General features: G+C 40.2%; 1 protein-coding gene across 1 annotated transcript; it reads left to right on the top strand.

Annotated features, from left to right (window-relative positions):
• Positions 1–23345, top strand: dmrt3a (doublesex and mab-3 related transcription factor 3a). The gene is made up of 2 exons (XM_080189657.1): positions 1–661; positions 22098–23345. Exons 1-2 carry the CDS (start codon positions 280–282, stop codon positions 23060–23062), a joined length of 1347 nt encoding a protein of 448 aa, XP_080045783.1. The 5' UTR covers positions 1–279; the 3' UTR covers positions 23063–23345.
• The last annotated feature ends 1494 nt before the right edge of the window (positions 23346–24839 follow it).

Raw genomic sequence — 24839 nt, 5'->3', positions numbered from 1 at the left:
TCTCCTACTTTCATCGATTGAGTCAGTGTGCGAAATCCTCCTTGCTGCTGGGAACGCCTGGACGTCGGATATCAGCGGAATAGCACTGATCCAGCCACCCTGGTCACTGTCTCACCTACAGCTTCTCTCAAAAGATCACTGCAGACAGCGGACTGTACCCATTCACTCCTCTTGCTGCTCTTGCTGAGTGTGAATGTGTTTCCCCGTGGCTGGATCCTCTCTCAGTACAACAAGCTTGCTGATAAAAACTGCCTTAGAGCATCTTTGTCCATGTGAGAGATGAACGCGTACGGATCTCCCTACATGTACATGGCCGGCCCGGTTTCCCAGCCCCGACCCCCTCTGCAAAGGACCCCCAAGTGCGCCCGCTGCCGGAACCACGGCGTGCTGTCCTGGCTGAAGGGACACAAGCGCTACTGCCGCTTCAAAGACTGTACCTGCGAGAAGTGCATCCTGATCATCGAGAGGCAGCGGGTGATGGCCGCCCAGGTGGCTCTGCGGCGGCAGCAGGCCAACGAGTGCATTGGGAGCCTGATCCCGGACAACATCCGAGCCGTGCAGGGGATGGCAGCCGCCCCTGTCCCAGCCGAGAGCCGCCAGCAGCCTCCAACCAAAGGCTGGGAACAGGAGCAGCCAGACAGCGTTCTGCAAGCCAAGGCCGGTAAGAATGAAACAAAAAAACCCCCAGTCAAACCAAAAAAAGCGGGCTGAATTTCTGTTTTAAATCTGATTTTAGTCCAATTCTACTAAATGTTCACCTCCACTCAATCCCACCGCAGGAGAGATTGCAATAACGATTGAAATGAATGGGTTTCGATGTGGGATTGCAATGAGCTTTGGCTTTAGGAAGTTAAGTGGAGTAAACACTGACTCATGATAGATTTGACTTGTGTACGCAGAAGAACTTGATTTGATTCGTTCTTCTGATTGACATATTTACTAAAGAATTTTTTTTTAAATCCTAAAAAGATAGGAGGCGTAGCTGACAGGGCCCAGAAAATAAAAAGTACACTGACTTATTAAACTAGGAAAAGTACTGGAAAGCACTGGGTAGAAAACAAATGTTACATTGACACCCAGCCTGTGTTTTAGATTCTCCTCCGGCTGAATGTCTTTAATGTTTATTTTTTAAATCAAATGATTTATTACAATAATTTACGAGGCAAATACATTCCATATTGTATATTTAGAGATACTAACAATGAACAGGTTTGCTATCTTTTCGGTGGATTAAGCTGGATTGCTTATCGGGGGTAGATATTTGCAAACTCCTCCAGTGTATATTTGTGTGTATACTGACAGTTGTATAATGTGGAAACGGTGATTCCTCCGAAGTTCCCCTAAGCAGTAATGATATGAAAGGCAGAGATAATCTTTTCAAACCGAAGACGACTAGGTGGAGTTGTTTTAACTCAAGCGCAGCGCTTTGCTGCAAACTCTCGCTCCGTTCATCTCACGGTCAATTACAGGGGGGAAAAGGTTTATCTGGTGATAACCCTATTATACCGGCTCCTGGATTGCGAGCAGACATCCTCAGTGGCTCCCAGACAACTTCCAGTCAGGGAAATTTACTGTTTTTTTTCTCTAAAATAAATAAGAAGTCGTTAATGCAGCAGTTACTACTGTAGGTTGTAATTAGTGGAGATTTAAATATAACTGCATTTTTAGGGAATAATTAAGAGCGCTTCTTAAACATCCTTTCAATATATAATTTGAGTATATACCAGCCTTTCGATATATAATTCCCCCGTAGATTTCATCCGAATCATTTCATTTGTAATGGCATTGAATACGATTTAAACAAAAACTCTCATTTTAATTGAAGTAATCTATGCTAACAAGGTGTAGTGAACCCGGCTGCCAACTGGAGTTTACTTGCTGCCTGATTGTTTGAACGGCCCCAAATGCTCACCGAGGTTAAAGGAGTCACCTCAAAAAGGCCCATTCGACATGGATCAGTGAAATGGCGGAGATGCACGATTGGAAGCGATCTTTTGTGTGTCGAAGGTGGAATATTTGTATAAATTAGTTTACCAGAGGAACTATTTTATGTATGTTAAAGATTTTAAAAAAAAGCGAGAAATCGGCCGGCTTATTTCACCCGCAAAGTGGAAGGTTCAGTTCGGATAGAAACAAAGTGAATTCTTTAAATGTATCTTTATTTAAGTTATTTGGAGAAAAGACTTTAATCGTTCTCTGTTCTCTCGCCTGTTCTGTAAAGTAATGGGCATTTTTGAAAGCCGGCTCTGAAGTTTGGATGCAAACTCCCGCATCTCTACCATAGTTTTAATCCAATCTGCATTTCAGCCAAAAACTGATCCTTCCAATGATTTAACTCCGGCGAGTTCTCTGAATGCAGTCAGACTGGGAGAGAGGAGGGACAAAGAACCGTGACCTTTTCACCTGGAACCCAGGAAATAATCCACACAGTCAAACTTACAAAACTCCGATCATGTGAAACAATCAACACTTTATTAGATTAGTTTTTTTAAAAACAAATAGATGGTTAAAAATTAGTTACTTACAAAACCATAATGGGTCGCTATTAGGAACATTTCAGATAAAATGGGGTTTTCTGTAAAGGAAGTACGTGTGTAGGAAAATGTCCCAAGACAAGTTGTGTTTCCCATCGGAAGGGCCGTGTGTACAATGCAAACATGGAGCGGGGAGTTCGACACTGTCAATGATTTTGAAGTCAGTCGAGTATGAAGTCGGTTTCCCGTGACCACTGTCATATAGATAAGGAGAGGCTGTGCACACTGGAGCTGGAGCCTGGTTCTGAGCTTGTCAGATGTCCCAAGTATTCAAAAAAAGAGCCAGCGCAGTAAATAAAACATCCTCATTTTAGTTCAAATTCGTATAGAATGACAGCAGCCATAGTAATGCAGAGCATAGCGTGATGCAGCCATCAAAGTGGCAACACTCAAGAGAGCTGGTCACACAGAATGCCTGATATCTTTTCAAATTAGTTAGAAAGATGGGATGTGCGGTACACTCACTTTGCAATACCCTTTGCTGCCCATTAATACCTGATCATAATGTTAAATCTAATATTAACCTTGATACAAATAAAGCTTTCAGAACTGCCGGAAGACTTTGAAAATAGTCTTTCTGTAAATGCTGTATCATTTATGTGGAAATATGACCTAACAGGGATGGTGCATCGGACAATAAATGCGCTAGCTTCATGACTAGTTATTACATTTAATACGAAATTAGTTGTAAAGGTAATTTTTGAAGGTGAAAGATACTCATAGTTTAATTAAGACACCTGGTTACGAATATTGGTTTAAAATCGAATGGTTGCAAGAATGATAACTAACATCGAATAGCCGTGTTGAGAGTATATTTTACCGAAACTGTAAGCTGTGAACGGGTAAAGAAAGCTAAAAAGGGCGAGTTCGGTTACCTTGGGGGCTGCTGAGACTGAGTTAACAATCTAACCTCTCGGTGCGAAAGTTGGGGATTCACATCTAGCTTGGTTCTTCCGCGCAGTATCGACAGCAGTTCGCAGTTACACATTTTAAACGGTGGCCTTGTTTGGCTTTTCGGGTGGATACAATTGGGAAAGAGCAGGCAAGCTCTCCAAGATGTTTGGCTAAATATTTGTCCCCCTCGGAATAACGAATCAATTATCTAGTTGCGGTTTGCGGGAACTTGCTGTGTGTAAATTGGCCGCCGCGTTTGCATGCATTACTGGACGTGTATCCGCACATCGAACATATTCATTTGCTACAAAATACAGTTAGTCACCTCATTCGAGTGCTGGTTATGGGGCCAGTTCCCCAATATATTAACGCTCACCGTTAAATTAAACCCGGCAAAGATAACTCAGCAGAAACACATCGGCTTCTAATTTATCATCAGTCTTTTAATGATTTTCAAAGCGAGATTTCTGCTTTAACTATTGTTATTAAGCAGAACATGATTTAATCACATTTAACAGAGAATTTGTTCTATAGCCAGTAAATACATTTCGCGTCCAGATAGCTGTCAGTTTTGCTGCTGCTGTCCCCGGTGTTGTTTTGTTGAGCAGATCCGTTTTCTATACATGTTACAGACATATATTAAAACTGTGAATAATCAATACGATCCAAAATCCGTTTTGTTGCGGCGATCATGGATACCTTGTTAAATCTTTTGGTATTTGATTTTTTTGTGGTTATTCAAACATCATTAACCCAATATCTTCAGCGAAATATTTTAGATTACTAAATTAATTTAGATTAATAAAATATTTCGTTCGTTCGGCGTGAGAAAATCGCGATTGTTCTAAATTTGGAGTGGTTCAGTAGGTGTAAGTGGTGTCGCTGATTTGCTAGTTTAATGAGGATGTTTGATAAATCCTCCTGTCTCCAGGATTCGTTTTAATTAAACTATGAGTGTCCTTCGTAACGGACGAATAATACGTTAATTAGTAACTTAAGTTAATTATTAGTTATTTACTATAACGTTATGACTATTTTCTTAACTATGTCAGATAGTTTTTAACCAATGCTACTTATACAATTAGATCTGCAGTAACCCATTAAGGAGTTGGAATGGGCCGTTTTAGTTTTAGGGAAGGCGATATGAACAATAAAAGAAATAAGGGGCCAGTTAATGAAGAAAACTCACACTTCATCTCATTAAAGGGTCATTCCTGGAGATCATTACTTATATAACATTACTTATGCGGTAGGCCATGACCCACTGGGTTTTAAATGTATACACATTTCACCTTGGTTTAAAATACATAGAGTAAAGAGAGAAGACCTGACAACCTTCACTGTGCCCTCTTACCAAAGCAACAACGAACTAAACCTTCCGTGTTCACTTCGCCCCTTATTGTGTTGTACTTGAGAAATAGCCTCGCCAAAGGTGAGAAGGGTTTTGCAGCAATGCGGATTATTTCTCGGCGGCACAAAATGGAGATAGGAAACTTGGGGGGAAATTATATTTGGTTGAGGGATTTGGAAATTACAATTTACTAATATTTTAAATCGCTACACTCAGAACCACCACAGGGTAGCGAATTTAATACAATAATTTCACACTCACTACATTGTATGATACATTCTCTGACATCCAGGAATGGAGTGGCGTTGCTTTAAACCGCAAAATTTCAAAGTCACACACGACAGAGAGTTAGCAGCCGATACTCGTATGCTGCACTGTGTTCTGTTCTGTAACAAATACATTTAAATTTGCATCATAACCAGCCATTTTCCAGGTTCAAACACCTGCTTGTTTGGGGGACGATGAGTACAGAGAGGGAAAAGGTCCCCAACTAATCCAACAGTCAAGGATGTGATCTGCTGCCATGTGTATCGATCTTGGCCAGGGCAAGTGTCGTTGCGGCACCTTTGTTTCCTTGTTCTCATAATGTCCATATTTATAAAGGAATCAGTATCATGAGGAAATCAGAAAACGCAATTCTTCATTAAATGCTGTTCACAGGCCCCGGAGAGAAGAGATATTTGTAACAATACAATTTAATTCGTTACACAAAACTTTCTTCTGACCTGCTGCATAATGCGATAATGCGGCGCTCTTTTCTATTTGGAAGTTTAAAATGTTGATTTGTCGATACATTATGAAAAATGTGCAAATTGATTATGGTCTGGCACTAGATGCGGCGGTGCGGGATGTATTGATGGTTCCAAAAAGCACTTTATTTTAAAGAGAAACATTGCCGCAATTACAGCTGACAGACTTTAACATCTCAGTGTGAAAATAGATGAGACGATTGGCACAGTATTGGATTTGAACAGATGATTAATAATCGCGCTTTGGTGCAAGGCTCTTAAACAAATTACAGCAATCAGACTAAAGCAAATTCAATCGAAATGGGACAACAATAACTTCTTCAGAAAAGGTCAACCAACGCTGAAATGTTACCAAGCAACAGGCGAGTTCTTTGGAAATACAATCATATCCGCATTGATGTACGGCGCTTTGGAATCCAGTCAGCAGTTCTTCTAACAGCTTTCCAAAGAGAAGGGGAAAGTAAATCGCCATCAATCACAACGGGCACTGGCATTTTGGACATTGATTCGCTAATGTTGCATTTCTCCACGGAAATTGAAGGTCAGGCAGATTCTTGTTCCGAGAGCCTCTTTATTCAGATTTAAAGCGGGTATCTCTCGTTGTTAAAGAGATGGCCAAAATTAGTTTAAGTTTAAAGTTTATTCATTAGTGTCACAACTGAGCTTACATTGACACTGCAATGACGTTACTGTGAAAATCCCCTAATCGCCACACTCCGGCGTCTATTCGAGTACACTGAGGGAGGATTTAGCATGGCCAATGCACCAAACCAGCACTCTCAAACATTACCAGCAATCCGGTTTGACTCGCCAATCTTCCTCTTGCCCCTCGCCAAAAACATGACCCATGTTATTTTCAATGATTTGTTTTTGCCCTTAAATCTCGCATTTACATTTTGTAAAGCACATGATAGGAAGAGCTGAACATTTCTCCCTTGGAAAAGAGGAAAGGCGCCAACACAATTCATTCGGAGATTTGTCCTGCCAGGACTGACTTTTAAAAACGAACATAGAACTGCTTCCACCTTTTGAAATAGTGTACCTATACAGAGACATTTCCGATAACATTCACAATATGTAAAATATTTAAATATATTTAAACGTTATTATGTTATATAGTTCACAATAAATACTGCTCTAAACGTAACAATTGCCGCCCTACTTATAGTGGAACTTAATATCAAAGGTAAATTGAAATTGATGGAAAGCCACTCCTAAACCGACCATCACCTAGACCCGGATAATCTCCATTTCTAACCTGTTCTGTTGCTATTTCCAGTATCGGTTGCATTATTAAACGTGTCCTGAAATGGATCAGAGTTTTATATTTAAAACTACATTCCCTTCTGAGGTTAAGACAATTGGGCTAGATGTATTGCAAAACTAGAACCGACACAGAATTAACCAAACAAAAAAAATGTTCACGGCAGAACTGGTAAAAACTCAATAAATATTTTTGATCAAGTCCGATAAATGCTAAGAAAAAACAAGCAACAGGGTTGTAACTCAATTCCCCAAATGAAAAAAAACCAAGAGTAAGTGTTAAAAACAGGAGGTGTAAATCAGGCCATATCAGTCATCCAAGTGGCAAAATGATGTAAGAAAACCAATTCATGGAAACATTTTCATGAGTTTTAGAGAAAAGGAAATGTGTGAAAGGTCTCAGTTTCAGTCACGATTTCCACAAAGGCAATCATAATGTTTCTCCAAGGGATAAAATCACAGAGAGAAAGAAATAAAAATGAAATTAATACGTGCGCCCTGTTCCCGCTGCTTTGATCCTAACGGGAGAATTTGTACATTCCACTAGCATTTTCATCAGTTCATTGAACTTACACTTCAACAAACTCCTTTGTCTGCTTCAAAACATTTGCGGACTTCTGGTTGTTTTCTAAAGGAAGGTCCATCTTTTTGAAAATAAAACAGATTTGTAAATGGAAGCAATGGAGGAATTTCCCAAGAATTTTCATGTCACTTTTAAACGTATTCACACATAAATATATTGAATTGTGGTTCAACACATGACATTGATTATCATGATTTCTCAGGAATATCTATTATCTAAAATCAGACAACAATGGCATGACTGGATTCACATGATCTGTCTCCTGGTGTTCCCACAACGACTCATGCTGGTTAACATGAAAGACAATAATGTTAATTTATCCAAAAGTTATAACGATAGGTAAGATACTTCCTTTCTTGATTAACAATGCCTTTCAATACTCCATTTTGCCCTGTAGAACGATTCACTTAGAACAAAGAACAAAGAACAAAGAACAACCCAGCACGGGAAACAGGCCCTTCGGCCCAATGAGCCCGCGCCGCCATCTTAACAAAGCATTTTCCTACACCTACCTTGCCCCGTGAGTATGCTAATGGTACCCCTATTGTAACCAGATTCAGGGGAGAATAGTGTAGGGTCAATTTGGTACACCAATCAGCCTAAAAGCACATCTTTGGGGTGTGGGAGGAAACTGGAGCACCCGGAGGAAGCCCACGCAACCACAGGGAGAATGTGCAAACTCCCGCAGTCACTGAGCTGTTGTGGTGCCCATCTGCTGGTCCAGGTTTAAGCGCACAGCACAACGCGAAGCACTAGGCCACTCTCGAAACATTCAAGAGCAGCCCACGCATGACCCATCGTGTGCATGCCCCTCGTTTGACAACAAGGTGGACCGACACATCTTGTTCTTCTAGTCTAAGATTATGAGAAGAAAGCTCAAGAAGGTTTGATGGTGAAATAGTGGACAATGAAGAAGTTTATCTAGGATTGCAACAGAATCTTGATCAATTGGGCCAGTGGGCTGATAAATGGCAGATGGAGTTTAATTTAGGTAAATTTTGGTAGATTGAACCAGGACAGGAATTAATCAGTTATTGGTAGGATGTTGGAGGAAATTATATAACAAAATGATCGAGGGGTACAGGTTCATAGCTCTTTGAAAGTGGAGTCAGAGTTGGACTGGGTGGTGAAAAAGGCATTCAGCATGCTTGGCTTCATTGATCAGAGCATTGAATACAGGAGTTGGGATGTCTTGTTGAAGTTGTACAGACATTGAGTTATAAATTGAGACTGGGTAAACTAGGACTTTTTTTCCTGGAGCATAGGAGACTCAGGAATGATTTTATAGAGGTCTATAAAATAATGAGGGACATAGTAAGGTAGATAGTTAACATCTTTTCCTAATAGTAGGAGAGTCTAAAACTTGAGGGCAAAGGTTTAAGGTGAGAGGGGAGAGATACAAAAGGGTCCAGAGGAACAATTTTTTCCACAGAGGATTATGAGTGTCTGGAACAAGCTGCCTGAGGTAGTAGAGGTAGGTACAATTTTGTCTTTTAAAAAGTATTTAGATAGTTACATGGGTAAGATTGGTATAGAGGGATATAGGTCAAATGTGGGCAATTGGGCCTAGTCTAAATGGTAAAAACTGGGTAGTATAGACAAGTTGGGCTGAAGGTTCTGGTGCTATGCTGTAAACCTCTATGACTCCAGGGTATCATGACAGAAATCAACATCTTCATGAACCAACGTTAATTGGGGAGATGATTTATTCAAATCTGTTAACCTGATTATTTGAACAAGAAATATTAACTATTGGCAAAATGTGTTTTTCTAATGTTAGATGCTAAATTTAGATTCTAGGTTTAATGATAATATTATCAGTCAGTGCTACATTTTATATCATCTCGTTTTATGCACATGTGGATCATCTCAATGGCCATAACTCAAAATCTATGCTGTCTTTGTAACCATTCTATATAACCATTGGTTTGTGGTTATTACAGTAAAATGAAATCTATTCTATCAAAAGCTCAGAATCCAATGTGTAATGTATCAAAAGTGACATATAACATCCAAAACAAATTAAAGGCTTGATTGTGATATATCGGTGAATCTCCCATGGCATTATGTATCGAAAGTTGAAGATGCACTGTTTATGAATAGGATCTGCCAAGTTTGGTATGCAATCACTCTCCCACATTCATTAAAGCTGGTGGGTAAAATACCCACCCAACTGCTATCTTTCTTTCCTCTCATCCAACAGATTCTTCCCCCCCACCCTTCAATAGAATTTGTCTTTCATAATGTCCATTCTCTCCATTTCATACACATCTCCTATTCAGTAAATTATTTTTATCCATCCCTCTAAATAAGGTCACCCTCAAGTTATTTATTTTCCCTAATGGAATTTCCCTTTATCTCCAACTGCCTTGACTCAGAGATCTGAGCAAAGCTTTCTCTCTCTCCGCACTCCCATCTCGCAGTAGCGTTTGGTTTTTCATTTCACTCTTTGTATTTTATAAAAGAACATAAGATCCTAAGAAATGGAAGCAGGGGAAAGCCATTTGGCCCTCAAGAGTACTCCACTATTCAGTAAGATCATGGCTGATCAGATTAGGGTCTTAACTCCCTTAATTTCTTGTCTGCTCTCAAAATCTTTGACTCCCTTGCAGGCCAAAAGCTTGCCTAAGTCAACCTTGGATAAATTCAATGATACTGCTCTCGAGGAAGACAATTCCAAAGATTAATGACATTCTGAGAGAAGGAATTCCTCCTCATCTCCATCTTAACTGAGAGTGCCCCCAAGTTTATATTCTCCTACCGTGACTATGGGAAACACTTCCTCAGCATCTACCCTTTAAATGGTTGATGTAATCAGCAGTTCAAGACTTTTTGATACTTTGTAGCACAAAGGCCATTAAAATCCAATCAAACAGCGTCAATTGCAACTAACCCAAAAGCAGATGGGAAGGCTGAGGACTAGCGATTAGGAAAATTAGGAGAGATATGCAGAAGGACGGCGTAGGAAATGGATGAAGATTTGAGAGAGGAGGGCAGGTTGGAGGAGATTGTGGAGACAGGGTGAGGCAAGGCCATAGGCAGTTATCGCTTAAGATGAGGAATTAAAATCAGTATTTCAACACATAAAACAGATTATCATAATTCATTATGAACAATTAGCAGGGTCATTTTAATCAAAACCTGAGGATCTTCTCAACTAGCTGGGAAATGATTGGAATTCATTATCTAATTTCTATTTTTAGAAAAAATTATTAGGGATAGGATTTACAGTTATCTGGAGTGTAATGAATTGATTAGAAATAGTCAGCATGGTTTTGTAGCGGGTAGGTCGTGCCTTACTAACCTTATTGAGTTTTTTGAGAAGGTGACCAAAGAGGTGGATGGGAGCAAGGCAGTTGACGTGTTATATATGGATTTTAGTAAGGCGTTCGATAAGGTTCACCATGGTAGGCTTCTGCAGAAAATGCAGATGTATGGGATTGTGGGTAATCTAAGAAGTTGGATCAGGAATTGGCTATCAGATAGGAGACAGAGGGTGGTGGTTGATGGTAAATATTCATCATGGAGTTCGGTTACGAGTGGTGTGCCTCAGGGATCTGTTTTGGGGCCACTGTTGTTTGTAATCTTTATTAATGATCTGGATGAGGGTATAGTTGGGTGGATTAGTAAATTTGCTGATGACACCAAAGTCGGAGGTGTGGTAGATTGTGAGGAAGGGTGTCATAGTCTGCAGGGAGACTTAGATAGGTTGCAGAGCTGGGCCGAGAGGTGGCGGATGGAATTTAATGCGGAGAAGTGTGAGGTAATTCACTTTGGTAGGAGCAACAGATGTGTCGAGTATAGGGCTAACGGGAGGACTTTGAATAGTGTGGATGAACAGAGGGATCTAGGTGTATGTGTACATAGATCCCTGAAAGTTGGGAATCAAGTAGATAAGGTTGTTAAGAAGGCGTACGGTGTCTTGGCGTTTATTGGTAGGGGGATTGAATTTAGGAGTCGCAGCGTCATGTTGCAACTGTACACTACTCTGGTGCGGCCGCACTTGGAGTACTGTGTGCAGTTCTGGTCCCCACATTACAAGAAGGATGTGGAGGCTTTGGAGAGGGTGCAGAGGAGGTTTACTAGGATGTTGCCTGGTATGGTGGGGAGGTCCTATGAGGAGAGACTGAGGGATTTAGGGTTGTTTTCGTTGGAAAGAAGGCAGCTAAGAGGGGATCTTATTGAAACATATAAGATGATTAGAGGTTTAGATAGGGTGGACAGTGATAGCCTTTTTCCTCGGATGGAGAAAGCTAGCACGAGGGGGCATGGCTTTAAATTAAGGGGGGATAGCTACAGGACGGATGTCAGGGGTAGGTTCTTTACCCAGCGGGTGGTGAGGGATTGGAATGCCCTGCCTGCTGCAGTTGTAAATGCGCCTAGTTTGGGGGCGTTTAAGAGATCTGTGGATAGGTTTATGGACGAAAAGGGATTGGTATAGGCTAGTGGGTCATTGTTTTTGTAACTGGTCGGCGCAACATCGTGGGCCAAAGGGCCTGTTCTGCGCTGTAATGTTCTATGTTCTATGTTCTAAAACTGATCCCTGCAGGGTAGTTTTACTGTAATGTGTAGTGCATTCTAGCCTGTCCATTGGAGAAATAAACTTAAATCTTTCTTCATTACATAATTATCTCACAAATTATAATATGTAGAAATAGTGTATCTATGATCAAGCTTTGGATGAATCATGTATTGCTTGAACTCAGTATTGTAGAGGTGGATGAATGGAATCATAAAGTAAAGTAAAATTTATTTATTAGTCACAAGTAAGCCTTACATTAACGCTGCAATGAACTTACTGTGAAATTCCCCTAGTTGCCACAGTCCAGCGCCAGTTTGGGTTAATGCACCTAACCAGCACATCTTTCAGAGTGGGGGAGGAAACCGGAGCACCCAGAGGAAATCCACACAGACACAGGGAGAACATACAGACTCCACACAGGCAGTGACCCAAGGAATCAAACCTGGGTCCCTGGTGCTGTGAGGCAGCAGTACTAACCACTGTGCCACCATGCCACCATCTTGGTTATGGACATGTTGTATCATTTCACATGCAAGTCAGGGTGAACGGAATGTTGTTACTGGCCTGATTCAGTTTGTGGGAGTGGCAGGGGGAGAGATCGAATCAGTAACAAGACAAAGAGCTTATGCCAGGGCTTCAAAGTTGATGGGTGACGGGGAGCAAGTGCAGGTCATTGGGAATGGAAGTAATTAGATTTAGTGATAGAAAGCAGAAATTAAGGCTCACTTCAGGGTTGGTCAGGATGCAACAGCTGGTTCTGCTGAGGAGGTGGCTGGGGAGGGAGATAGAGTTCATGATAATAGAATAGGATTTCTGCTGGGGTGAAGAATGAACCTGTGACTTCAAGACATGATATTGCATAACTAGTCTGACTACATTAAGGTAGTCATTCGGTTAGGTAAGATATGGGTATCATCAGCATACATATGTAAGCTGGCTCCATTTATGAATTATGCTACCAAGAGGCAGGATATTAGGTAGAAGAGAGTGTTCAGAATAGATCCTTGTACAATTTCAGTGATGATGGGGCAGAGGAAGAGAAGCCATTGCTGTGATGCGCTGGCTGTATTCATGTAAGTGGGAATAGAATCACAGAAGAGTCCCCAAACAGTGATCCCAGAGAGTGGTAGTTAATGATATGATGTGATTACTGAGAATTGCAGTCAATTACTGCGTGAGATATTTGAGATACTTATTTGTTGATATGAGAAATGATATTGCCTTATTTAAATTTGAGAATTAGAGTGAGTTGGAAACACAAATTATGGGGGGAATTTGTAGGGGGAGAACATGATACTTAAAGGCCTGAGGGGGTGCTTTATACTGTTTAAGGAAAGGGAAATTGTGAAGTCAAGTTAAAGGATACATTTCTGGCTTTTTAAATATGTGATCATTGTACTTTTATGGATGTGGAGCGGAACAAGTGAGAAACTGTCATTATCATTGTGTTGTCAAGGGAGTTTCATAGTAGAATGTGGATACATTAATTTGGAAGAAATAATTTGCAAAATATGATTGCTGAATTACAATTCTACAACAGAAGAATTAAAAACCTAACTGGCGAGGATGAAGGAAATTTACCAAATACATGACATTCATATTGTAGACACCCAATTAGATCAGGTTCAATGTACATTACAGATGCATGGATTTTATTAAAAATGTAGAAGTCACTAGATGAGGAAAGACCAAGGACTACCTAGTTTGCCTTTTACCACCTTGGCAGTCGCATGATACATTAACACCATTTACTGTTTTTTTTTGAATAAAACTTATTTGATTTGCCCTTCTTTACAGCATTGTTTTTTACTTTTGGAAAATGGTGTTTATCAATAACATAGGTGCAGTGTAATGTTCACCATGACTATTACTACGTCTATACCCAACTTCTATACCAGCAGAATATAGGTAAATACAATGTGTAGTTTTTGTTATAATTACAGAGAAGATTTGGAAGGGGAAGAAGGCTAACTCATAAACTTCCTTGATTATTTAGAATATATTATGAATGAAGCAGATGGTGCAGCTATCTATGATACAGTTCTTCAATTGTAGAATTCTTCGAAGTAGGCTAAAGTAAATATAAATCACAGGGATCCAGTGTGGTTTATGGAACTGGAAATTTGTTCAAAATAGGAGTGCTAGTGGTACTGTTAGTATAGAGGGGAAGTGTTGGCAGGAGTTCCTGCTCAGTGCATAGAAACCTGCGATTTCTATTCTGTATTCATAATCATTGAGAGTAAATTTAAACTTGTCACATTATTAAGGCACCAACATAGGGTGTGCAGTATTCAGCAGAAGGCTTAGGTGCAGGAATTCTACTGCTCCACCTGCCATGGAATCGGAGCGGGCAAGGTGTGTTCAACAGAAATGTCCATTAACCTCAGGCGAGAATTTCCAGCCTCGCTTGAGCAAGGCTGAAAAGGGTTGCCTATGCAATGGAGCTGACAAACAACAATTGTGAGTTAGCAAAGTATATTTGGAATTTCCAGTTGGATTCTCTTGACCTGCCACTATAACTTTAGAGGAAGATTGGTGGAATCCCCTGGGAAATGGCAAAATAATGACTAAAAATTGTCATTTCTCTAAGGGTCTGGTGAATTTCTGAAAAACATGTGGTGGGAAATCAGCAGAATCCAACAGAAATTCAGCCCCATGAAATAGTCAAAATCTTCCATAAATACTAAATGAATGGGATTGGATTGGACAATGGGGACTTGGAGAAAAGGAATGATACTACTTTTAATGTCTGAACAAGGTGAAACAGTTTAAGGAGCAGGTAAAAAATTAGGAATTATAACCAGAACATTATTAGGCTCTGGAGGCTAATTGAAGGCATTGAAATCCACTGGTCACATCACACTTGGATATGTGCTTAATTGTGACCACCATGCTAATAAAACAGATTGGAGTATAGAGGATGCAGTGGAGTAACAACTCTATTGTAAAGGAAAGGACCAACAAGATCAAGTCATTGAAACCTAAGTTATAACATCTAGAAAGAAAATTGTTAAACATGGTCCCTCTTGAAGGAAGTATTAAGCAGCACAGAGCTCACATATACCACGGACCAAATCTAAATTAATGAGAAATGATTTTATAGAACAAAATAATTATATTAAAATAAGTTAAAGAATGCTCAATAGTTGGAACCATCTATCAAGTGTTTAGCACAGACAAAAACATTAGTCCAAATGTGATTTACAAACTTTGTCAAAATGAGCTGGAAAATACAATGTGAAACATAGCAATTGCATATTTGATAACAAAGACAAAACTGTAAAATGATTCTCACTGCCTTACAGCTCTTTGGATGTCCTGAAATGTATTATACGAATATTAATGTCCTGTATTATTAATCATTTTGATACTAGCTTTAACAGACAGCCCCAAGTAACATCTGCCATGTTATATCATGGGCTGATTTTTGTCTTCACTGCCCCAATGATTTCCTGGTGAAATGGATCGCTCACCTACAATAGAATCCAACCGATTTTCAATCCATAGATTTTAATAGAATGAAAGTCATATAGCATCTATAGGAAGATGACAGACAGGCAATCCATTTAATCAGATTAAAAGCAAATACTGCGGATGCTGGAAATCTGAAATAAAAACAAAACGTGCTGGAGAAGCTCAGCAAGCTTGGCAGCATCTGTGGAGATAGAAACTGTTAACATTTCAAGTCCATATGACTCTGCTCTGATGGACTTGAATTGTTAACTTTGCTTCTTTCTCTACATATGCTGCCTGATCTGCTGAGTTTTTTTCCTTTTCACCAGATTCTCATTTAGTCACTTAGAACAGAAACCGAACTCCAATTCGTCTGCAATCATTATGCCGATTCTCATTAAGGAAAAAAGAAACTTGCGCTTGAACTTTTTCAAGACACCACCATCCAAAAGCTCTTTACAGCCAGTGAATTGCTCTCAGAGTATAGTTACAGTTGTATTTGTAGGAAATGCACAGCAAACTCACACAAAGGGCAATATGAGAATGACCAATTAAGTTGTTTTTTTGTGTGATGTTGATTTGGGGATAAATATTGACCAGGACAGCAAAAATAACTGGCTTGATCTTCAGATTAGTGCCCCAGGATCTCTTACATCCAAATGAGAGGGCAGAAAAAGCTTTGGTTTATTGCCTCATCTGAAAGACAGCACCTCTGACATTGTAATACTCCTCGGTTAATACCAAAAGAATACCATTAGATAATCAGGATATTTTGGAAGCCAATCTAACCTTAATTGAAATGTTTAGGAAGCAGAGATTCTTTCTTCTATATCATTTAAACATTATAATTCTGGCTTTTGGGAAACTATGTCCAACTATGTGCAGGGCATTCACACAAACAGAACAGCTAAATCTCCAGCCAGCAATGTAGACAAATATCCTGCTGGTTGGAACATGAACTGTAGCTTTTGATTTCAAACCAATAGCTCAGTCTATGTACTGTACCTCTTACTTTTCTTTGGCTAGACTCCCTAAGATCATTGAATCATAGAATCATATAGTACAGAAGTGGCCCTTCAGCCCATTGAGTTTGCATCAACTCACAGAAACACCAGACCTTCCAACTAATCCCATTTACCAGCACTTGACCCATAGCCTTGAATGTTATGACGTGCCAAGTGCTCATCCAGATATCTTTTAAATGATGTGAGGCAGCCCATCTATACCACTCTCCAAAGCAGCGAATTCCAGACTATCCCCACCCTCCAGTGAACAAAATTTTTCCTCACATCCTCCTAAATCTCCTTCCCCTCATCTTGAACCTATGTCCCCTCATGGCTGACCCTTCAACTAAGGGAAACAGCTGCTCCTTTATCCACTCTGTTCATATCCCTCACTATCTTGTACATCGCAGTCAAGTCGCCTCTTAGTCTGCTTCAATGAAAATAACCCAAGTCCATCCAACCTGTCTTTAAACTTAAATGTTCCATTCAAGGCAGCATCCTGGTGAATGTCCTCTGCACGTCTTCCATCATATCCTTCCTGTCGTGTGGCACGAGAACTTCACACAGTACTCTAGCTGTGCCCTCACCAAACTCCAACATAACCTCGCTGCTTTTGTAATCTATGCCTTAATTGATAAAGACAATTGTCCCACATGCCTTTCTCACTACCCTACTGACATGCCCTTCTGCCTTCCGAGATCTATGAACAAGCACACCTTAGTTCCACAGAACTTCCTGGTGTCCTGCCATTCATTGAATACTTGTTTTCAAATTATGCCTTCCAAAGTGTATCACCTCACACTTTTAAGGGTTAAATTCCATCTGCCACTTTGCTGCCCATTTGACCATCCCATCTATATCTTATCTCAGCTTCACTGTTACTCACTTGGCCAATCTTTGTGTCATCTGCAAGCTTAGTAATCCTACCCCCTACTTAGTCATCTATGCCATTTATATAAATGATGAATAATAGAGAACCCAGCACAGATCCCTATTCTACACCACTGGACACTGACTTCCAGTCATTAAAGCAGCCGTCTGTCATCACCCTCTGTCTCCTGCAACTGGGTCAATTTTGAATCCACTTCATTAAATTACCCTATAATCCTATGTGCATTTGCCTTCTTTATAAATCTCCCATGTGGGACCTTATCAAAGGCTTTGCTGGAATCCATATAAACTACATCAACTGCACTACCATGTTCTACAAACCTAAGGAAACTCCCTGATCAAGACTTGCCTCTCCAAATGGAGATAGGTGCTCTCCTTTAGAATTTTTTCCAATAGTTTCCCTACCACTGATGTGAGACTTGCTGGTCTGTAGTTCCCTGCTTTATCTCGACAACCCTTCTTAAATAGCGGAACCACATTAGCCATTCTTCAGTCCTCTGGCACTCCCCCCCACCCTCCCCCCCCCCACCCCCCCACAAGGAGGAATTAAAAATTCCTCTAGCTAGCTAGACTTCAAAATTGAAAATGACTTGACACACTATGCTGAATATTTCCAACAGCTGCAGTGTGGGAACAGAACATTGGCATTTTGTTGTAGAATTATTCTAGCTGTTTAAGGTTTCAGGGTGCATTTATAATTCACATACGCTTGAACTAACTTTGAATTTGCCCAATGTTTAAACTTGTAATGCATGTTTAAGCAGCAATTTTAATCTGGAGTGGGAGTCCACCATGAAAATAAGCAAAAATTCATTTCCACAACTGGAGTGGAAGGAAAATGCACACAATAGCACCAACATAAGGCTGGTGCAAATTTAACCCCAGCACCAGTTGCTAATTTCCTTTCAGATGCTGGTGGAGGCTGAAGCCTGGGAATGGAAAATTGGGTGGCTGCAAGCTGAAGTAGTTACTGGCAAGGGAAGTGGGAGTTTGGAAATTCCGGGTGATCACAGTTAGGGAAAGTAAGGAAGGGGTGGAAGAGGGGTTCCAAAGTTTCCTTGTGGACTCATGGTGGTGGAGAAGTGGGGAGAGGCCAAGAATACTTGCCTATCAGCTACCAGCTTTTGAATGGTTCAACACAAGGCCTTCATCTCTGGAGTTCGGGTTTGAATCTTGTCCATACTGACCTCCTTTGTCTTTGAGCTATTCATTCTTAGAGGGCATGCAGCCACAGAATAAGCTGCCCTAATTTGGCATTAAATTAGCAGCTTCAGAAAAGCCACTGGATGAGATGGTGTGGAAGCTGGACACTGTCAGAAAATAGATGCTCCTCCGAAATTAGTGCTGAGGCATCTTTTGGGAAGAGAAGGGGGAGCTTCATTGGATGAATTTTACCAATTCACTTTGAAATCTGGAAAGCTCAATAGGATCACTCACAGTTTTCACATTTGCAAATAAAATAAACTCCAATTCCTTAACCTTTATTCGTGCTTTAAGTTCCAAGTATCATCTTTGTTTGCCTTTGTATCCTTTCAAGGAACTAATAGCTTTCCTGGGATTAAGTAATCAGAATAAATTGCTGTATTTCAGATAGGGGAGTTGCACTTCAAAGATACAAGCCTTTCAGATTTTTGCTGTGTCACCCCAAAGCTATATATAGTAGCACAGGGTTTATACATTTACTCACCAACCATCAGGGCCTAGATAAACCACAAAGATGTGATCAAAGCCATTAAACAAGAATGTTAGCTGCTGGAATCCCACTGCCAATTGTACAAAAATTAAAAAGGTCCAGGGTAGGGGCTGAGGCATTTGACTAATTAGGGGAGCATCTGTAACTAACATCCTCCTCAACCCACCTCCACAGGAGACTGTAGAAATGCAAGCAAAAGGTGACTTGACCAGAGTATGGAGGACAAGAAACATTAATTAGCTAAAAAAAACTTAGTCCCTACTCACCTTTAAATTATTTCCATTTCATTTGGTATTGACCAGATAAGACTGATGAAACATAATTGATGTTAAGCTGTGTCCCACCTGAGGACTACGATGTGGATACACTCAATTTAGCAGTATCTGCAACCCTCTAGCCTCCACCTGTCCCCTCTCCATAGGGCAGTACGGTGGCACAGTGGTTAGCACTGCTGCCTCACAGTGCCAGGGACCTGGGTTCAATTCCATGCTTGGGTAGCAGTCTGTGCAAAGTCTGCATGTTCTCCTCGTGTCTGCATAGGTTTCCTCCAGGTGCTCTGGTTTCTTCCCATGGTCTGAAAGATATGCTGGTTAGGTGCATTGGCCATGCTAAGTTCCCCCTAGTGTACCCGAACAAGCACCAGAGTGAGGGGATTTTCACAGTAACTTCATTGTAGTGTTAATGTAAGCCTACTTGTGACACTAATAAGAAAACTTTTACTTGCATACTTTAACTTGTAACATTGATAGCTTTGATGGGAAGGGCCGAGGTTTCCTCCTGAAACCATCCTGTGCCACAAAAATAGGTAGAAAAATAAGATGTGAAGAGGACTTAAGGAGGGAAGTAGGTAGGTTAAGTGAATGGACAAAAAATTGACAGATTGAGCACAATGTGGGGAAATGTGAACTTGTCCACTCTGACAAGAAAATTAAAACGTAACCATATTATCTAAATAGAGAGACATTGCAGAGCTCTGAGATGCAGAGGGAACTAAATGTCCTTGTACATGAATTGTAAAAGGAGTTTTGTGTACAGTATTTGTCTCCTCATTGAAACATAAGATCTTGAGGGACCTTAAGAGGGCAGATGTGGAGAGGAATGTTTTCTATTGTGAGAGAATCCAGAACTAGAAGATCACTATTTAAAACTATGGGGTCATCCATTTAAGACAGAGATGAGGAGAATTTTTTTTTCTCGTAAGGTTGTGAGCCTTTGGAACTCTCTTCCTCAAACAGAGATGGAAGCAGAGTCCTTAAATATTTTTAAGGCAGTACTAGATATTTTCTAGATAAGCCAGGGGGTGAAATGTTAGAGGGGGTAGGTGGGAATGTGGAGTTGAGGTTATAATCGAATCAACCATGAACATATTGACTTGTGGAGGAGGCTGAAGGGCTGAGTGACATTCTCCTGCTCCTAATTCGTATGTTTGTACATCTGCATCAAAACTTGAACTGGAGTAACCAGATTATGGCAAATTTTGGGGACACCATTGGAGGACAGCCCATGAATTTATGATGGATTTCTGCCAAAGTGATTGAGCAATTTGAAGCCTAGTCTAGCTTAATAATAGTGCACTCAAAAACCGTCACTATTTAACAAAGAAAAGCATTTGTGGAATTATAAAACAAACAAGAAATGCAGAAAGGATGATTTGCTTCCAACTTTGACTATTAGCATGTTATATCAACTCAATGCAGCCTGGTGGTAGCTACATGGAAATGTGATCTGATTGTTTGATGCAGCATTTCAAAGCATAAATAGAAGTAACAGTCCCTGAGCAAGTTCAAAAACCGTTCGATAAAATGGTCAGTGTGGCACACTAGACTAGTTTTGATCAGCTGAGGGGGGTTGGTGAGGAATTTACCAGCGTTTGTTTTTGCTTCGATTGGTTTTCTGAGTGTTTTTTTTACCTTTCCTACAGATGACACATCTAACGGGGGAGGGGGGGGTGCAGCTGGCTATTTGAGTTTTGATGCCACATTGTGGTTGTGTGGGTAGGCAAGATGGACTAGCTGATCTTTTCCTGCCTACTGATTTTGTGTGATGATGTGTTTGTGTTGCGGTATTAAAAGTTGTGCCTTTTTTTGCTAGTTCGAAATGTCAGGTCATATTTCGAAAGGGGAAAAAAACACAGAGCCATGGGGGCTCTGGATAATACTGGGAATGAATCCGCTTTTAGAAACTGATACCACAGCAGAGCTATGAATTACATTATTTGCTTCTTACTAAACTCAGGGTGCCAGTAGCAGTAAAGTGCTCATGGTCCTGTACAGTGTTACATTAGTAGTGCTGGCATATTTCTGCTCATAATGTAATTGTTCTGCTTTTGTACTTGGACACACAATGTTCATTTTGTGTTACAATGAAAAGTAAGATTCTAAGGTATAAAACATAATTAAAAACTATGGTAGCACAGTGGTTAGCACTGCTATTTCACAGTGCCAGGGACCTGTGTTCGATTCCTGGCTTGGGTCACTGTCTGTGTGGAGTCTGCACATTCTCCCTGTGTTTGCATCGGTTTCCTCCCATATTCTAATAGACATGCTGGTTAGATTCATTGACCTGAACAGGTTCTGGTGTGTGGCGACTAGGGGAATTTCACAGTAACTTCATTGCAGTATTAATATAAGCCTTACTTGTGACTAATAAATACATTTTAACTCAAGGGGCAGCCTCATGGAGGTGGGGAAAGAAATAATTTCCTTTTTTTCTCTCTTTCCCTAAGTGTATGAAGCATGTGATTTTCATTCAGGGCACAGATAAAATCAGATATACACCATGTGAAATAATTTACTCTGTTCTATCCTTGAAACCACCAAAGTATTTTCATTAATTGCCTAACTTCGTCAATGAATTATCATTAAATATGTAAATACACATGAACAGATGAATGTCTTAATGCTCAGCATGTAATATTCTTGCAAAGAAATATCTTGCTGATAAAAGGAACAATTCAGAAGAGTAAAAATAACCACCTATTTAATATGCTTAATATTCAAAAACTATCAGTATAGCTCAGTGTACTATGACTACTCTAAACTTGTGGTTTCTGGAAAATTTAATGCTTTAGTACTAGACAGACCACAGAGTTCATTATCAAACTTAGAATTCTGATAAGATCCTTATTATCAATTTCATCTTTCTCTCTTTTATTCCTTAGACGTAAGTGAGGAACGTTTAGACAGCCAGGTTGCAGATGAGACTGTGGAATCGTACAGTGACAAAGAATCAGGACAAACAAATTCTCCGGATCTGGCCAAAGGCAAGAATTGCTACACAGCTGAAAGCCCTGAAATGGCAGTGATTGATGAAGAGCGATTTCCAGTTGAGAAGAGTGGCAATGGTTTGGAAACAGTACCAGAAAGCTCCAAATTTAATCTGGACCAAAACCAACTATTGGTGGATGGTCTATCTGGAACTGTGTCAATTCCTTTCTCTTTAAAAGGTAACAGACCTCCGATTGAAGTGCTGAAGAAGATATTCCCAAATCACAAAGCTACAGTCCTTGAGCTGATTTTGAAAGGCTGCGGGGGTGACCTTGTCGGTGCTATTGAAATTCTTCTGTCAAGTCGCTCTGCTTTGGCTTCAGATAGACCTGCAGAAACCCCGGATGTCCTCTCTGTGTCTTCTAATGGACAGACGTTTTTTGAACATGCTTTTGGCTCCTATCCTGTTGCCTCCTCTAAGTGGTCTGTCGGGTCAGCCTTCAGGGTCCCGGATTCCTTGAGATTCTCCAGTGATCCTGGCAATGTCATGTCAAGCCCGCTGGCCATGCCATTACAACACCCATTTCCTCAGCCTCCTCGCTACCCACTGGTCCTGAGGAACAGCTTGAGTAGAAACCAGGGAAATCCATTTATATCAAATGATGTTGCTTTGTGGAACACCATGACACTCCAGCAGCAGTACCAGCTCAGGTCTCAGTATCTCACCCCTTTCCCAAACACCTCAGCTGGCATCTTTCGCAGTTCCCCAGTACTTTCCTCTCATCCTACCAGTGATCCCAGGCTTTCAATTGCTGATGAGGGCTGTTCGATGGTGACCAAACAACCCATTTATACAGAGGAGGACTATGATGAAAGGTCTGATTCTGCAGACTCTAGAACATTGAACTCATCTTCTTAAATAATATGTAGAGTCGCTCACCAAATAGAATATGAAAAGGGAAATACTTGAATGTAGCAACAAGGACTCCAAGTAGATGCTCCATCCACTAATTACTATCCCTAACTGGGCATAGCCAAAGGAATATATTACATAGTTATCCAATTTATATTGTCATGGTTAGATGTGTTAGTTTAAGGATATGTATAACTGGTAGCTATACTTCTTAATGCATGTAATATGCTGTGATCATGATGGCAAGTGAAAAAAAAACTAGACACTTGAACAGCTATCTGTAGCACGCTCACCATTTAAAATGCAAATAAATGAAAATGATATATGTACTCAGTTGCACAAAGTGTCATTCACACTGTTTCATTCAGTACATTTAGCACCATCAGATGCACATTTTAGGCAATGTAATAACTTTTATACAACCCAGATTTAGAATAAAAGTAAATGCATATTAGAAATACGTTCGCCTATTTCGAAATGGATGAGCAAACCAATATATTTAACGAATAAAGGTACTGGACGTCCTAACCCCATTCTATAGAATATAAATAACAATTGCAAAGATACAGATCATGACACTTTGGACTGTATTGGGTATTAAGAGGTGCCTATGTTGTGTTCTCACTGTTCTACTTTCTGAAAAAGGAAGCACACTTTCTTTCAAGATTTAAATCTGAATTGCTTTAGTAATTATAGTTCACTCAAGATCTATCATTACTTGATGAGCCAATAGGATGGAAACATGTATCTGTGTAGAATTGGCTCAGACTAAGCAAAAGAAGATGGGCAGTTTAGGTTGATTGGCCATGCTAAATTGCACTTTACTGTCAGAGGGATTAGCAGGGTAAATATGTAGAGTTGTGAGGATAGAGCCTAGGTATTTGATGCAGACTTGATGGGCTGAATGGCCTCAGTCTGCACTGTAGGGATTCTATGATTCTATGATTTTCTATGAATAAATTTGCAGCATTAGCCTACTGTATTTACTTACTGAGTTGTAGATTAGAGCAGTTAATGTTCCTCTGAGTAACAGGTTATTCAGACTACAATTACTCAGCAGGAAATCAGTTGTGAAATAAATCCTGTAATTGTAAGATTACATTCATTTTAATAAAGATATCTTAACTAGATTGCATATAATACAAATAACTTATAATGGAACATATATGAACCATACAAAAATATACATTAATAGGAGTACTATTTAGTTTAGGATTGCAGGAAATAAGACACATTAACATACAAAGCAAGATGGTCACCATCAGTATAATGTAAAATTCACAAGGTGAAAGGAATAAGCTAAGACAAAGCACCTGGAGTGAATATACAAATTCTGCGAACACGCAGCAGGTCAGAGGTCATCAATGGTAAGTTAAACAGAGCTAACCCCGAAGAATTGTGGGTTTGGGTCAGGTGGAATGGCAAAAAAATGTTAAGATCGCAAACTCAAGCTAACACGGTAGTACAATAAATAGTTAGCACTACTGCCTCACAGTGCCAGAGACGTGGGTTTAATTCCAGCCTTGGGTGACTGTGCAGAGTTTATACCTTCTCCCTGTGTCTGCGTAGATTTCCTCTGAGTACTCTGATTTCCTCCCACAGTCCAAAGATATGCAGGTTAGGTGAATTAGGCATAGCAAATTGCCCCTTAGTATTGGGGGATTAGCTAGGTAAAACGTGGGGTTACGGTGATAGGGCCTGGATGGGATTGTTGTCGGCACAGGCTTGATGGGCCAAATGGCCTCCTTCTGCACTGTAGGGATTCTATGATTCTATGATACTC

This window comes from Carcharhinus amblyrhynchos, chromosome 5 (genome assembly GCF_965287045.1).
Source record: "Carcharhinus amblyrhynchos chromosome 5, sCarAmb.v2.hapA, whole genome shotgun sequence".
Classification (NCBI taxonomy): domain Eukaryota; kingdom Metazoa; phylum Chordata; class Chondrichthyes; order Carcharhiniformes; family Carcharhinidae; genus Carcharhinus; species Carcharhinus amblyrhynchos.
The sequence above is the reverse complement of the archived record's forward strand: the minus strand, read 5'-3'. Positions and strand labels throughout refer to the sequence as shown.